This window comes from Psammomys obesus, unplaced genomic scaffold (assembly GCF_907164565.1).
Source record: "Psammomys obesus unplaced genomic scaffold, mPsaObe1.curated_primary_1811, whole genome shotgun sequence".
Classification (NCBI taxonomy): Eukaryota; Metazoa; Chordata; class Mammalia; order Rodentia; family Muridae; genus Psammomys; species Psammomys obesus.
In genome coordinates, this window is record NW_026596100.1 from 8,432,389 (window position 1) to 8,447,092 (window position 14,704).

Below are 14,704 nucleotides of genomic sequence, written 5' to 3' on the forward strand. Positions count from 1 at the left end.
TTCTTCTTCTTCTTCTTCTTCTTCTTCTTCTTCTTCTTCTTCTTCTTCTTCTTCTTCTTCTTCTTCTTCTTCTTCTTCTTCTTCTTCTTCTTCTAATATCCATCTTCTTTGACTTTCCGGATGGGGATTGAGCATTTTAGTTAGGGTCCTCTCTTTTGCTTAGTTTGTTTAGATGTACCGATTTTAGCGGGTTTATCCTATGTTGTATGGTTATATGAGTGAGTATATACCGTTTGTGCCTTTTTGCTTCTGGGACAACTCATTCAGGATGATCCTTTCCAGGTCCCACCATTTACCTGCAAATTTCATGATTTCCTTATTTTTCATTGCTGAGTGATACTCCATTGTATAGATGTACCACAGTTTCTGCATCCATTCTTCAGTTGAGGGACATCTGGGCTGTTTCCAGCTTCTGGCTATTACAAATAAAGCTGCTACAAACATGGTTGAGCAAATGTCCTTTTTGTGTACTTGAGCCTCTTTTGGATATATGCCTAGGAGTGGTATGGCTGGATCTTGAGGAAGCGCTATTCCTAGTTGTCTGAGAAAGTGCCAGATTGATTTCCAGAGTGGTTGTACCAGTTTACATTCCCACCAGCAGTGGAGAAGGGTTCCCCTTTCTCCACAACCTCTCCAGCGTGTGTTGTCACTTGAGTTTTTGATCATGGCCATTCTGATGGGTGTAAGGTGAAATCTTAGGGTTGTTTTGATTTGCATTTTCCTTATAGCTAATGACGTTGAACATTTCTTTAAGTGCTTCTCTGTCATTCGATATTCCTCTACAGAGAGTTGTCTGTTTAGCTCCATACCCCATTTTTTAATTGGATTACTTGGTTTGTTGCTTTTCAGCTTCTTTAGTTCTTTATATATACTGGATATTAGCTCTCAGTCTGATAATGGGTTGGTGAAGATTCTTTCCCAATCTGTAGGCAGTCATTTTGTTTCGATGACAATGTCCTTTGCTTTACAGAAGCTTTTCAGTTTCATGAGGTCCCATTTATTGATTGTTGCTCTTAGAGCCTGTACTGTCGGTGTTCTGTTCAGGAAGTTTTCTCCTGTAACAATGAGTTCTAGGGTTTTCCCCAATTTTCTTCTAACTGATTTAATGTGTCTGGTTTTATTTTGAAGTCTTTGATCCACTTGGACTTTAGTTTTGTGCACGGTGATAAATATGGATCTATTTTCACTTTTCTGCATGTAGACATCCAGTTAGACCAGCACCATTTATTGAAGATGCTATCTTTATTCCATTGTATGGTTTTGGCATCTTTGTCAAAGATCAGGTGTCCATAAGAGTGTGGTTTTATTTCTGGGTCTTCTGTTCGGTTCCATTGATCCACCATTCTGTTTCTATGCCAGTACCATGCAGTTTTTATAACTGTTGCTCTATAGTACAGCTTGAGATCAGGGTAGAAGATACCTCCAGAAGATCTTTATTGTATAAGATTATTTTAGCAATTCTGGTTTCCTTGTTCTTCTGTATTAAGTTGAGAATTTTTCTTTCCAGGTCTATAAAGAATTGTGTTGATAATTTGATGGGAATTGCATTGAATCTGTAGATTGCTTTTGGTAAGATGGCCATTTTTACTATGTTAATCCTGCCAAGCCATGAGCATGGGAAATCTTTCCATCTTCTGATATCTTCTTCTAATTCTTTCTTCAGAGACTTGAAATTTTTTTAATAAAAGTCTTTGACTTGCTTGGTTAGGTACTTTATGTCATTTGTGGCTATTGTGAAGGGTGTTGTGTGCAGGCTTCTTGCTATTTCTTTTGTTGTTGAGGTCCAGCTTTATTCCGTGGTGATCAGATAGGATACAAGAGATTATTTCAATCTTCTTGTATCTGTTGAGGCTTGCTTTGTGACCAACCATATGATCTATTTTGGAGAAGGTTCTATGAGGTGCTGAGAAGAAGGTAAATTCTTTTGTGTTTGGGTGTAAGGTTCTGTAAATGTCCGTTAGGTCCATTTGATTCATGACCTCTGTCAGAGTTATTGTTTCTTTGTTTAATTTCTGTTTTGTTGACCTCCTTTGCTGAGAGAGGGGTTTTGAAGTCTCCCACTATTAATGTGTGGGGATCTATGTGTGGTTTAAGTTTTATTAATGTTTCTTTTACAAATGTGGGTGCCCTTGTATTGGGGCATAGATGTTCAGGATTGTCATGTCTTTCAGGTAGAATTTTCCCTTGATGAGTATGAAATGTCCTTTTTATTGCTTTTGATTAATTATGGTTGAAAGTCTATTGGATTTGGTTAAAAGATATTAGAATGGCTACTCCTGCTTTCTTCTTGGGTCCATTTGCTTGGAAAGTCGTCTTCCAATCTTTTACCCTCAGGTAATGTCTATCTTTGTGCCTTAGGTGTGTTTCTTGTATGCAACAGATTGCTGGGTTTTGTTTACGTATCCATTCTGTTAATCTGTGTCTTTTTACTGGAGAGTTGAGTCCATTGATGTTGAGAGAGATTAATGATCAGTGGGTGTTAGATCCTTTGATTTTGATGTTGGCTGTGGTCATAATGTTGTGTGCTTGGTTGTTTTTTGTTTTACTGTAGTAAGGTTAATTATTTCCTTTGTTTTCTTGAAAGAAGCTAATTTTCTTGGGTTGTATTTTCCCTTCCAGTGTCTTCTGTAATGCTTGATTTGTTTGTAGGTATTGTTGAAATTTGTTTTTGTCATTGAATATCTTGTTTTCTCCGTCTATGAAGATTGAGAGTTTTGCAGTGTATAGTAGCCTGGGCTGACATCTGTGTTCTCTTAGGGTCTGCATGATATCCGTCCAGGACCTTCTAGCTTTCATAGTCTTTGTTGAAAATTCAGGTGTGATTCTAATGGGTTTGCCATTATATGTTACTTGGCCTTTTCCCCTTGCAGCTTTTAGTATTTTTTTCTTTCTTCTGTATATTTACTGTTTTGATTATTATGTGGAGGGAGGATTTTCTTTTCTGGTCAAATCTGTTGAGTGTTCTGTAGGCCTCATGTATTCTTATTGGCCTCTCCTTTAACTTCGGGAAATTTTCTTCAATGATTTTGTTGAAAATATTTTCTGGACCTTGGAGAAGGGAGTCTTCTTTTTCCTCTATACCTATTATTCTTAGGTTTTGTCTTTTCATATTGTCTTGGATTTCTTGGACGGTCTGTGTCAGGAATTTTTTGGATTTAACATTTTCTTTGACAGATACCTCGATTTCTTCCATTGTATCTTCTACACCTGAGATTCTTTCTTCCATCTCTTGTAGTCTGTTGGTTATGCTTAGCTCTGTAGTTCCTGTTTTCTTCCCTAAATTCTTCCTCTCCATTATTTCCTCCATTTGTGTTTTCTTTAATTTTTCCAGTTCTATCTTCAGGTCTTGAGTTGTTTTGTTTACTTCCTTTACCTGTCTGATTGTATTTTCCTCTTTTTCTTTTAGTTCCTTCACCTCTGTTTCTTTTATTTCTTTTAGTAATTTAATTATTTCTTCTCTGAAAGCTGCAAACTGTTTGGCTATATCTTCCTGTATTTCTTCATGGATGGCCATAATCTGCTTGTCTTTAACTTCCTCCATTTCTTTACAGATAGCCATGATCTGTTTGGCTTTATCTTCCTCTAATTCTTTATGTATTTTATTTGTTTCCTCTATTATCCTCTTCATCAGCATAGATGTAAGATCATCTTCTTGATTTTCTATTGTGCTGCATTGTCCAGGGCTGTTCGTCCCTGGATGACTGGGTTCTGGAGATGCCATATTGCTCTCTCTTTTGTTGGTTGAGCTTTTACACTGACCTCTACCCATTTGGCTGTTTTAGGTGTTGGCTGTTAGTTTCTGTGCTTCCTGGAGTCCTGAGGTAGGGAGAATCCCCTTGGCTGGAAGATGATTTTTCCTGAAGGAGTCCTCCTCTGCTTTTTGGGTATGGTCACGGTATGGCCAGTATTTCTCAGGAATTTCCACTGCTCACCTCAGGTGTATAGACCCGAGGAGTAGCTGTGGTCTTTGTTAGACAGGGGGGGCTCTCCTCTTACCCATAGAAGTTCTCAAGAGAGCTGCCCCACTGCTGGGTTTCTCGTTATAAATTTAGTGAGCTGCTGCTGTTGTTACAGTTTTCCAGGTACAGTCCTCTTGAAGAACCTGCTGATTCTCTAGCTGTGGGGTTTTCTCCCAACAATAAAACTCAGTCTGTTATCCTTGGGCACACAGTTCTGTCTGGGAAAGTGAGAGGAGCGCCCAGCAAGTCTCTGGGCCAGAGGCTGAGTGCTCTACTCTGGGCCTGGAGAATGTGCACCTAGGTTGAGTTGGCGCCTGGGGACGCCGCTCTGGTCTGGAGGCTGGTAACTGAGGGCTCCACTCTGTTCTGAAGGCTGGGCGCCTCACTCTGGACCGGAAGCTGTGTGTCCCTGTTTGGGATGGCGGCTGCGGGCACTGCTCTGGTCTGGATGCTCTGGGTGCAGCCCTCTTGAAGTACCAGGGATTCCCACAGTTTTGTCATTCTAGCTAGGGCTAACTGGATGATCCTTGGCATAGTATCTGAGGGCTGCTGCAATGCCTCTCTGGCTTTTGTAGGTCTGAGGATGCAGCTGTGTGCTCCAGTGCCCTAGGGGTACTCAATAATGGTGGCTGAGCACAGTGCTTCTGCCTGCAGTAGAAGGCTAGAGCCTAGAGTCTGCGTGAATCCAGAAAGTCTTTTGGTGCTGGGTGTCCTGAGTGTTAGACCTGATGATCCCCCCCACACACTGTGGGGTTTCCTTCTTCCAGGGACACCCAGTCTTTGCTTTGGCGACCACCGTTCTGTCTGGGGTGGTGATTAGAACCCACAGGCACAGACTCCCAACTGTGCCTCCGCCTTTCTAGCCTTTGGGAGCCTGGGCGTCTGCCTAAACTGGGTAATTTTTCTGATACCTTTTCAGGGTGGTGGTATCAGCTCAGTGCTCTGAGATCAGACCAGCTGTTTCCCTCCCTGTGGGTTTGCACCTGACAGTGAAACTCAGTCTCTGGTCCCCTGGAGCCCACAGTTCTATCTGAGGCAGCGAATCAGGCGCACAGGCAGGACTCTGTGCAGGCACCTGGTTCCCCAGCTCTGGCTCTGGGCTGGCTCCTGGGGTGCCCGTGGTACCCGAGTCTTTTCAAGGGTATGTCTGGGTAACCTAAAGTCGGTCCCAATCGTTTCCTGCTCCGTGGGGTTATCTCTTGACTGGAAAATTCAGTCTGTGATGTTGTGGGCCCACAGTTCAGTCTGGGACAGTGACCAGATCATGCTGGCATGTGACTCTGGGCTGGTGAACAAGTGCCTAGAGGAACCGGGATCTCTTCCGTGGTTTAGCCGGGTGAGTTAAAGCTGATTGAATCCCCCACCGTGGGGTATCCTCTCACCTGGGAAACACAATCACTTGTGTTTTATGGCCGTGAGTTCTGATTGGTGGTCACTGTGCCGATCCTGCTGTGCTGCTGCTCAGAATGTGAATCCTCCTGGCGCCGCCATCTTGCCCCGCCCCCATCTCGTGGGGTTTTGTTGGTACAACACTAAATACACACCAGCAATTTGGGAAGAAGTCAAATCTTCACAAAAATAAATCCTCTAGTGTTGATTCCCAAGGACATTTACTCAACCATGTTCATAGCACCTGTTTTTGTAATAACCAGAAGCTGGAAACAACCCAGATGACCCACAGTTGAGGAATGGATACTGAAATTGTGGTCCATTTACACAAAGGAATACTACTCAGCAATTAAAAACAAGGAAATCATGAAATTTGCAGGCAAATGGTAGGAACTAGAAAAGATCATCCTGAGTGAGGTATCCCAGAAGCAGAAAGTCACACAGGGTATACACAAACTCATAGGTAGATATTGGACATATAATAAAGGCTAAACATACTAAAATCTGTACACCTAAAGAAGCCAATCAAGAAGGACGACTCTGGGTAATATGCTCAATCCTCATTCAAAAAGGCAAAGAGGATGAACATCAAAAGAGGGCGAAAACAGGGAAAAGGACAGGAGCTTACCACAGAGGGCCTCTGAAAGACTCTACCCAGCAGGGTATCAAAGCAGATGCTGAGACTACTTTGGGCAGAGTGCAGGAAATCTTATGAAAGAAGGAGAAGATAGAAATACCTGGATGGGACAAGAGCTCCACAAGGAGAGCAACAGAACCAAAAAATCTGGGCCTAGGGGTCTTTTCTGAGACTGATACTCTAACCAAGGACCATGCATGGAGATAATCTAGAACCTCAGCACAGAGGTTGGACACAGATCAGTGTCAACGTGGGTTCCCTAGTAATGGGAACAGGGACTGTCTCTCACATAAACTTATTAACCAGCTCTTTCATTACCTCCCCCTGAGTGGGGTGCAGCCTTACCAGTCCACAGAGGAAGACAATGCAGCCACTCTTGATGAGACCTGATAGACTAGGATCAGAAGTAAGGAGAGGAAGACCTCCCTTATCAGTGGACTGGAGGAGGGACATGGATGGGGAAGAGAGAGTGAGGGTGGAATTGGGAGGGGAAGAAGGAGGAAGCTACAGGTGGGATACAAAGGAAATAAACTATAACTAATAAAAAATAAAATATTATACAAAATAATGAGTGTAAAGGACTAACCCTATTTGCTTCTAATACATATTTTAGAACTATGTTAATTGAGAGGGTGATAAAAGCACAACAATGGAATAGATTAGAGAGTCAAAATGAATGGAGTCGTATGTATGTATAAAAGGTTATTCTTTGGCAAGGCATGGATGCAAATTGGAGACTCTAGATTCATTTTCAAAAATACTAGTAGCTGACTATTTAGCCCTGAAAACATACACATATATAGCTTTATATGGAATGAAGAGATTATATATTTAGAATTAAATATGTATCTACATATACAAATATACATACAATAACGTTTAGTGAAAAAATAAACCATTAATTTGAAGGATAGTGGGTAGGATTTAGAAGAAGAAAGGGAGCAGAGAAATACTGAACTTAAATTATGGTCTCAAAATAAAAAAAACATTTGAATAAAAAAACAAATAATATATAATATATAACATATGATATATTCATATATATTAGTGTATAACACATGTTATGATATATGATATAGTATACATTATATTCTGTATTTTACATTATAAACTACACACTATATATTATATATGATATATTAATTATATCATATATAATATATTACATGTTAATTATTGCATATAATTAAATTTCATGTATTATGTCATACTATATATATTACACATTGCATATCATATTTCATGTCATATATCATATATGTCATATATTACGTGTTATATATTATATATTGTTGTCTGTGCATATCCCTCATGTGACATATTCTTATACAGATACAGTATATGCAAACTCACAAATAAAATTTAATGAAAATAATTTAACTGCGTAACAATGCTGTTTAGTTAAGAACATTTGATATCTCTTTGTAACTTGGATGTCAACTTTAAGGTATACAAAGGAGTTAAAAATGTAAGTATAAATGTAAATCATAATGTTCTAAGAATATAAGGGAAAGTCTTTTTGGTCTTCAATTCAGCAGGGATTTCTTTCACATGACATAAATCTCAAAATCCAGGAAAAAATTGTATGTCAGACTTCATAATAGCTAAAACTGCCCTTTTAACTACTCCTTTTGTTTTTATATTTGCTTCTATTTGGAGACCCAAGTGTACACAGATCCTCATTATGTATACCTGGATATCCTTAAACTCACCATGTATGTCATGTATGTAATTTTTAAACTCACATGTATGTCACTATGTAGACAGAGCTCACCTTAAATCAAAGCTGGAGCCACCTGCCTCTGCCTCTCAAATCCTGAGACTAAAGGTGTGCACCATCATGCCTGGCTTTCAAGGACAAAAAAACAAAATAAAACCACACCACAGAGTGTAAAAAAAGTAAAATATACAGAATAAAAGATTTATTTCTGTAAAATACCTAATAATGTTTTTACTAGTAATAAAATACACAATGAAAATGAGCAAATAATTTTAAATAGGCTTTCATCAAATAATATGTATATACAGATGGAAAATATGAGGTTAGAAGTAAGTCCACTCTCATTAGTCACTAGGAAAATGTGAATCACAAATCACAATCATAACTGTTTTTCCCATATCAGAATGGCTAAAGTCAATGAAATCATATTGTTACAGAGAAATATGGAGAACAGGTGAAAATCTTGTACACTGTTAGCTGAAATATAACAATACACTACTTGGAAAACAGACAGATTCTTTAAAGGTTAAGGGGGGAGCAGTTCATGGAGCTGCAAGAGGTTGTCCAGTGTTCTCCATTCAGAGGCACCAGGTTTGGTTCCCAACATGCACATGGGGATTCATAACTGTACATAACTCTACTCACAAGGAATCCAATCCTAGTTTTGCATCTATAGGTGCTGCACCCACACAGTGAGTATACAAATATTGTAGCAGAAACACTCATATACGTAAAGTTTTAAAACAGTTACATAAAAACTTTTACACCGTCTAAATATTCTAGTTTTAATACTCACATAAGGATCATGGAAATGTCCACACAAGAGCAAATAAAATCTTCTGTGCAATAGAAGCAGGAAAAATGTTGCATCGTGTGATGACTCTATAAAATCTGACACATGAACACGGAGATATTACTAATAAATAGAGAGGTCACAAAAGAGTAATGGAAATCTTGGAAGTGGGGGAAAAGGAAACCAATGTAGATGGTGGTGATTCTGTTTGTTAACATGACTGTGGCAACAATAGCATTATAGCATAAAAAAATCAAGTGGCATCTCTTTCAGATTTATTTAAGTTAATTTTTTGTGTTTAACTATTCACCTACATGTATGTATGTATATATATATACATATATATATATATACATATATATATATATGTATCACATGCGTACCTGGTGCCTGCAGAAAATGTAAAAGGGTAGCAGATTGCCTGGAATTGGAAGTACGGATGTTTGTGAGCTGCCATGTAGATATTGAGAATGGAATTTTGGACCTCTGGAAGAGCAGAAAGTGCTCTTAAGAACTAAGCCATCTCTCTAGTACCATCAAGTGTTACTTTCTTAAATGTGCATTACCTTCGTAAATCTGTGAAAAATAAATTGCTTCAATAAGCACATTTGTGGGACTTATTGATAACTTGATATATACTTCAGCAATTTAAATGATGGTATTGTAATTGTATTTAATCTCAACCACACAGATTGGGTAACTTTGGAAACCTCACGGCTCCATGCAATGAGTTATGTGATTGCAAAAGTTCTGTCTACTCTTCTGTGTGTGGAAGAGATGAGACTGAATATTTCTCTCCCTGCTTTGCAGGCTGCATTGCTAGTAAAATCCTACACAATGAAAAGGTAATTTTTATTACACTTCTTCCTTTCCAGTAACATGCTCCATTTGTAGATAGTGATTAGATTTTAGTCCTAATTCTCTCTAAAATTTTGCTTTTATATTTAACTTATTTTTAATAAAGAAACTAATATTAACGACATGGAAAGAAAACCTACCTTTTGTTTCCAGAGCTTCCTTTCAGCAGGGCTCACTGAACTTTGAACATAATCTTTCATACACTAAAGGCTTGCTGCAGTGCTATCCCAAACATCATCTTTCCTTCAAATGTTCCTTCTCTGGAGATTCAAAATGCCTACTCTGTATTTTCCTGCTGTTTCTCTGTCTGCTCCACAGTAACTCAGATATGTGTATTATTTTCTATGTGTGTTTGTGTTGAATCCAGTGCTCTACCTCTGAGCTACATACCCAGTCCCCAGTTCTTTGACTGTGCACCAGATCTTACCACATATACAAGGCTTTCACAAAACATACCTGGCATTCTAGAAACCCGAGAGCTATAGAGACTTTACATGAATGGAAGATATAAAACTTAACTGAATTGTTCCTCCTGTAAAACTCTAGTTTTACATGTCTTCTGGTACTAACATGAAATGTCTTATCTCCTGGGCTGCTACTCCCACCCAGAAATAATCTCTATCTATCTATCTATCTATCTATCTATCTATCTATCTATCTATCTATCTATCTATCTATCTATTTATCTATCTATCTAGTCTTTTTTCCTGTTGTGCAGAGCAATTACAAATCTACCAATTGTATAAGGTTATGGGTTCCTCTTCTTCTTATTTTGTATGTATGCATGTTTTGATGCTTGTGTATATGTGTATACACATGGAACGCATGGGCACAAGTATGATAGCATTTGATAATTTAAAAAAAATGGAAGCAGTATTCAGTCTCAAAATATGTAAATGAAGTGGTCAGAGAACTATCTCTGATGCCATTCCTCAGGAACAGTTTACCTTGTTGTGTGAGGCATTCTTTCCCAGGCTTTGCACTTCTCCAAGTAAGCTAGGATGCCTGACCTTAAGAGCCCCTTGAAAGAAGGGGGGGATAGAAAGACCTGAAGTGGACAGGAGCTCCACAAGGAGAACAACAGAACAAAAAAAAAATCTGGGCCCAGGGGTCTTTGCTTGGTCTCTGGTTAACCAAGGACCATTCATGGAGATAACCTAGAACCCCTGCACTGATGTAGCCCATGGCATCTCAGTCTTCAAATAGCCCACCTAGTAAGGGAACAGGGCCTGTCTCTGACATGAACTCAGTCACTGGCTCTTTAATCACCTCCTCCTGAGAAAGGGCAGCCTTACCAGGTCACAGAGGAAGACAATGCAAACAGTCCTGATGAGACCTGATAGGCTAGGGTCAGATGGAAGATGGAAAGACCTCTCCTATCAGTGGACTGGGAAAGGGGCATGGGAGGAGAAGAGAGAGGGTGGGCAGGATTGGGAGGGGATGAGGGAGTGGGCTATAACTGGGATACAAAGTGAATAAATTGCAATCAATTAAAAATTTTTAAAAATAATATACTGCTCATCCTTTTAATGTAGTTAATTTAAATTTTATTATTGTTTTAATTTGGTTGGTACTTAATTTGTATATCTGTAGATTATAGGGATATTAAAAACCATTAATATAAACATCACTGTAGAGCTTTATCTTTATACACACAAATAATTTTATAATAGTATTCTTCCAGGTGAGAAAAAATTTCTGCAATGCTTTGCCTGGGGTATTTATTTATTAACTACAGATCATTGGTTATAAAGTATAGTTTTCAATTTGTTTATATGGGTTTTCTAAGTACATTAAATGTGTGTCTCAGCAGCCCTATGGGTTTTTTTAAATGCTTTTTCTTTGGCTTTTTTTCTTTATTTCTACTATATATTTTATTTCATCATTATCTTCATTTTTATTATTATATGTCTGCATGCTTTCTGACAATAGAGAGAAAGAAAGGCTGTGAATTTGATGGGTAAGGAAGTAGGGCAGATTAAGTAGGGGATGAGGGATTAAAAACTGTACTCACAATATATTGTACAAAAAAATTTATTTTCTATTTTAAAAAGTCAAAAATAAAAGTATAGGAGTGTCTACAAAAAAATATATGAGCAAATAGAGCTTGAGAAATGACTTATTCAGTAGAGTGCTTGCCATTCATCAAATGGAACCAAACTTTTGAATGCCCATCCTACTTCATGTGATGTATTTCCACACTTTTACTGAACAGATCTTAGCTAATTTATAGTCAGAATCTTTACTCAGTTCACTACATAAATATTAATTGTCTTGCACAACAGCAAGGCCATTTCTTTCACCTCATGGTAATATTACTTCTCAAATTCTTCAATTGTTGCATAGCCTAATTTGCCAAAATCTCACCAACTGACCACTAAACCATTTTTAGTGTTGCACTTCGTCACTTTAGTTTCCGTCCTTTGTAGAACATTACTGCACTGGATCTTGGTCCTTGAGATCCACTCAGCACCCATTTACCTGCAAATTTCGTGATTTCCTTTTTTTTAGTAGGTGAGTAGTATTCCATTGTATAAGTGTACCACAATTTTTATATCCATTCTTCAGGTGAGGGACATCTAGGTTGTTTCCAAATTCTGGCTCTTACGAATAAAGCTGCTGTGAACATGGTTGAGCAAAAGTTCATGTTGTGTACTTGAGCATTTTTTCACTATATGCCCAAGAGTGGTATAGCTGGGCTTGAGGTAGCATTATTCCCAGTTTTCTGAGTAAGTGCTAGAATGATTTCCAAGGTGGTTGCACAGGCTTACATTACCACCAGCAATGGAGGAGCGTTCCCTTTCTCCATAACCTATCGAGCATGTGTTGTCACTTGAGTTTTTGATCTTAATGTTTTTCATCTTAGACATTTTGATGGGTATGAGGGGGAATCTCATGGTCGTTTTGTTTTGCATTTCCCTGATGACTAAGGATTTTGAGCATTTCTCTCTTTTTTAAAAAATAAATTTATTCATCACTATTTATTCACTTTCTATCTCAGCTGCAGCCCCCTCCCTCATCCCTTCTCAATCCCACCCTCCTTCCCTCTTCTCCTCCCAGTCCACTGATAGGGGAGGTCCTCCTCTCCTTCCATCTGACCCTAGTTTATCATGTCTCATCAGGACTGGCTTCATTTTTTTCCCTTTGTGTCCTGGTAAGGATTTCCCCCACCTAAGGGGGAGGTGATCAAATACTTTGGAAACCGAGCTACCATGGGCTACATCTGTGCAGGGGTTCTAGGTTATTGCCATGCATGGTCCTTGGTTGGAGTATCAATCTCAGAAAAGACCCCAGGGGGAAGATTTTTTGGATCTGTTGTTCTCCTTGTGGAGCTCCAGTCCCCTCCATGTCTTTCTATCTTCCCTTTCCTTCATACAATTCCCTGCACTGGACCCAAAGTTTGGCTAATGCATTTCTTTAAGTGTTACTCCACCATTCAATATTCCTCTTTTGAGAATTCTCTGTTTAGCTCTGTACCCATTTTTTTAAATTATATTACTTGGTTGGTTAGTGTTTAACTTCTTGAGTTCTTCATATATTCTGGATATTAGCCCTCTGTCAGATGTAGGGTTGGTGAAGATCTTTTCCCATTCTTTAGGCTGTTGTTTTGTTCTAACGACAGTGTCTTTTGCTTTACAGAAGCTTTTTCATTTTCATGAGGTCCCATTTATTGATTGTTGATCTCAGAGCCTGAGTTCTTGGTGTTCTGTCCAGGAAGTTGTCTCCTGTGCCAATGTGTTCAAGGCTCTTCCCCACTTTTTCTTCTAACAGATTTAGTGTGTCTGGTTTTATTTTGAGGTCTTTGATCCACTTGGAGTTTAAATTTTGTGCAGGGAGATAAACATGGATCTATTTGCATTTTTCTACATGTAAACATCAAGTTAGACCAGCAAAATTTGGTGAAGATGCTGTCTTTTTTTTCCATCATAAAATTTTCAGGCACATGAATGGAACTAGAAAAGATCATCTACAATCAAGTATCCCAGAAGCAGAAAGATACACATGGTATATACTCACTTATAAGTGGATATTAGCCATACAATATAGGATAAACTTACTAATATCTACTGACCTAACGAAGTTAAACAACAAGGAGAATCCTAGGGAATTTGCTTAATTCTCATTCAGAAAGGAAAATAGGATAGACACTGGAAATTGTAGAAGAGAGGGAACAGAACTGAAGCCTACCATGGATGTCCTCTGAAAGACCCCAACCAGCAGGGGACGGAAGCAGAGTTCCACTATGTATCCTTAGCTAGTCTGAAGCTCACCTCTGCTTTCAGAGTACTGAGATTAAAGGCAGATCTCACCACACCTAGCTAAGAACTCATAGTTTTGATAAATATTCTCATAATAAATTACTCTCATACTATTCTAATAATAAATATTCTTATAATAAAATTACATTTTATCTGCTATTTGAAATATAGACAATTATCCAGTTATGAATGATTGTGTAACCTTGCTAGTATTTTGTTATGTGTATAATCATGATAACCTCCCCTTGTATGTTGGCTAAAATTTAAATTTTATAGTAATAAGGTCACTTTTATCCTGACTGCTTCTGACATGCTGTTTCTTTTATGTTCTACATTCACAGACATACTACAACTGTTCCTGCATTAAAGAAGGACTGACAAACGCAGACAGTCAAGGTGATTTCATTGATGCCGTCCCTGGAAAATGCAATACCAAATGCTTTACATTACCTTTGTTTTTTGCTTTTTTCTTTTGTGCAATTGCCTTCTCTAACTCGGGTAACATACCAATCACCTTGATGATTCTCCGGTAAGTATGTAATGTTCGTAACTATTATATATTTACTATATAATACATTTAAAAACAGTTCAGATTATTACAGCAAGTTATTTGCTGTGTTTCAAGGGAGTAAATGAAGAGGGAAATATTTGTATTGTTAAACATCATGGATATCTATAATTTTTTTCTTTTGTTTATTAGCATAATGTATGTGGATGTTAATTTTAGTTTGGCTTAATTTACTACTAGGTGCACACATTTTTGGAATTGTCTGTATTACTTTCTAATTATTTAGAAAATACAGGTATTTATGCACACATAACAGAATTAAATTTTTACAAACCATAGAGTGCCTTCACATAGTATAACACACATCAAGAATCTATATGTGGGAAAATTTTTAATTGTAAATTTTATTTTTTAGTGCTAAATTAACAACTTGAGAAAGTGTAAGTGTCATCCACAGAGGAACCCAGTAACTTTTACAGTTTCATTTTGTTATTCTAAATTGAACCATTTGTCATTTATGTGTTCTTTCAGAATATGATAAGCCCTCCTAACACTCATCTTTATTCTAGGAAGATAATATA

General features: G+C 38.0%; 1 protein-coding gene across 1 annotated transcript in view; it reads left to right on the forward strand.

Annotated features, from left to right (window-relative positions):
* The window catches only part of LOC129692143 (solute carrier organic anion transporter family member 6A1-like), an 81,973-nt gene extending 67,825 nt beyond the window's left edge, over window positions 1–14,148 (forward strand). Inside the window, exons 9-10 of the mRNA XM_055628385.1 lie at window positions 9,190–9,343; window positions 13,957–14,148. Of these exons, the coding sequence (XP_055484360.1) occupies window positions 9,190–9,343; window positions 13,957–14,148 (346 nt within the window). The remainder of the gene's footprint in view (window positions 1–9,189; window positions 9,344–13,956) is intronic.
* The last annotated feature ends 556 nt before the right edge of the window (window positions 14,149–14,704 follow it).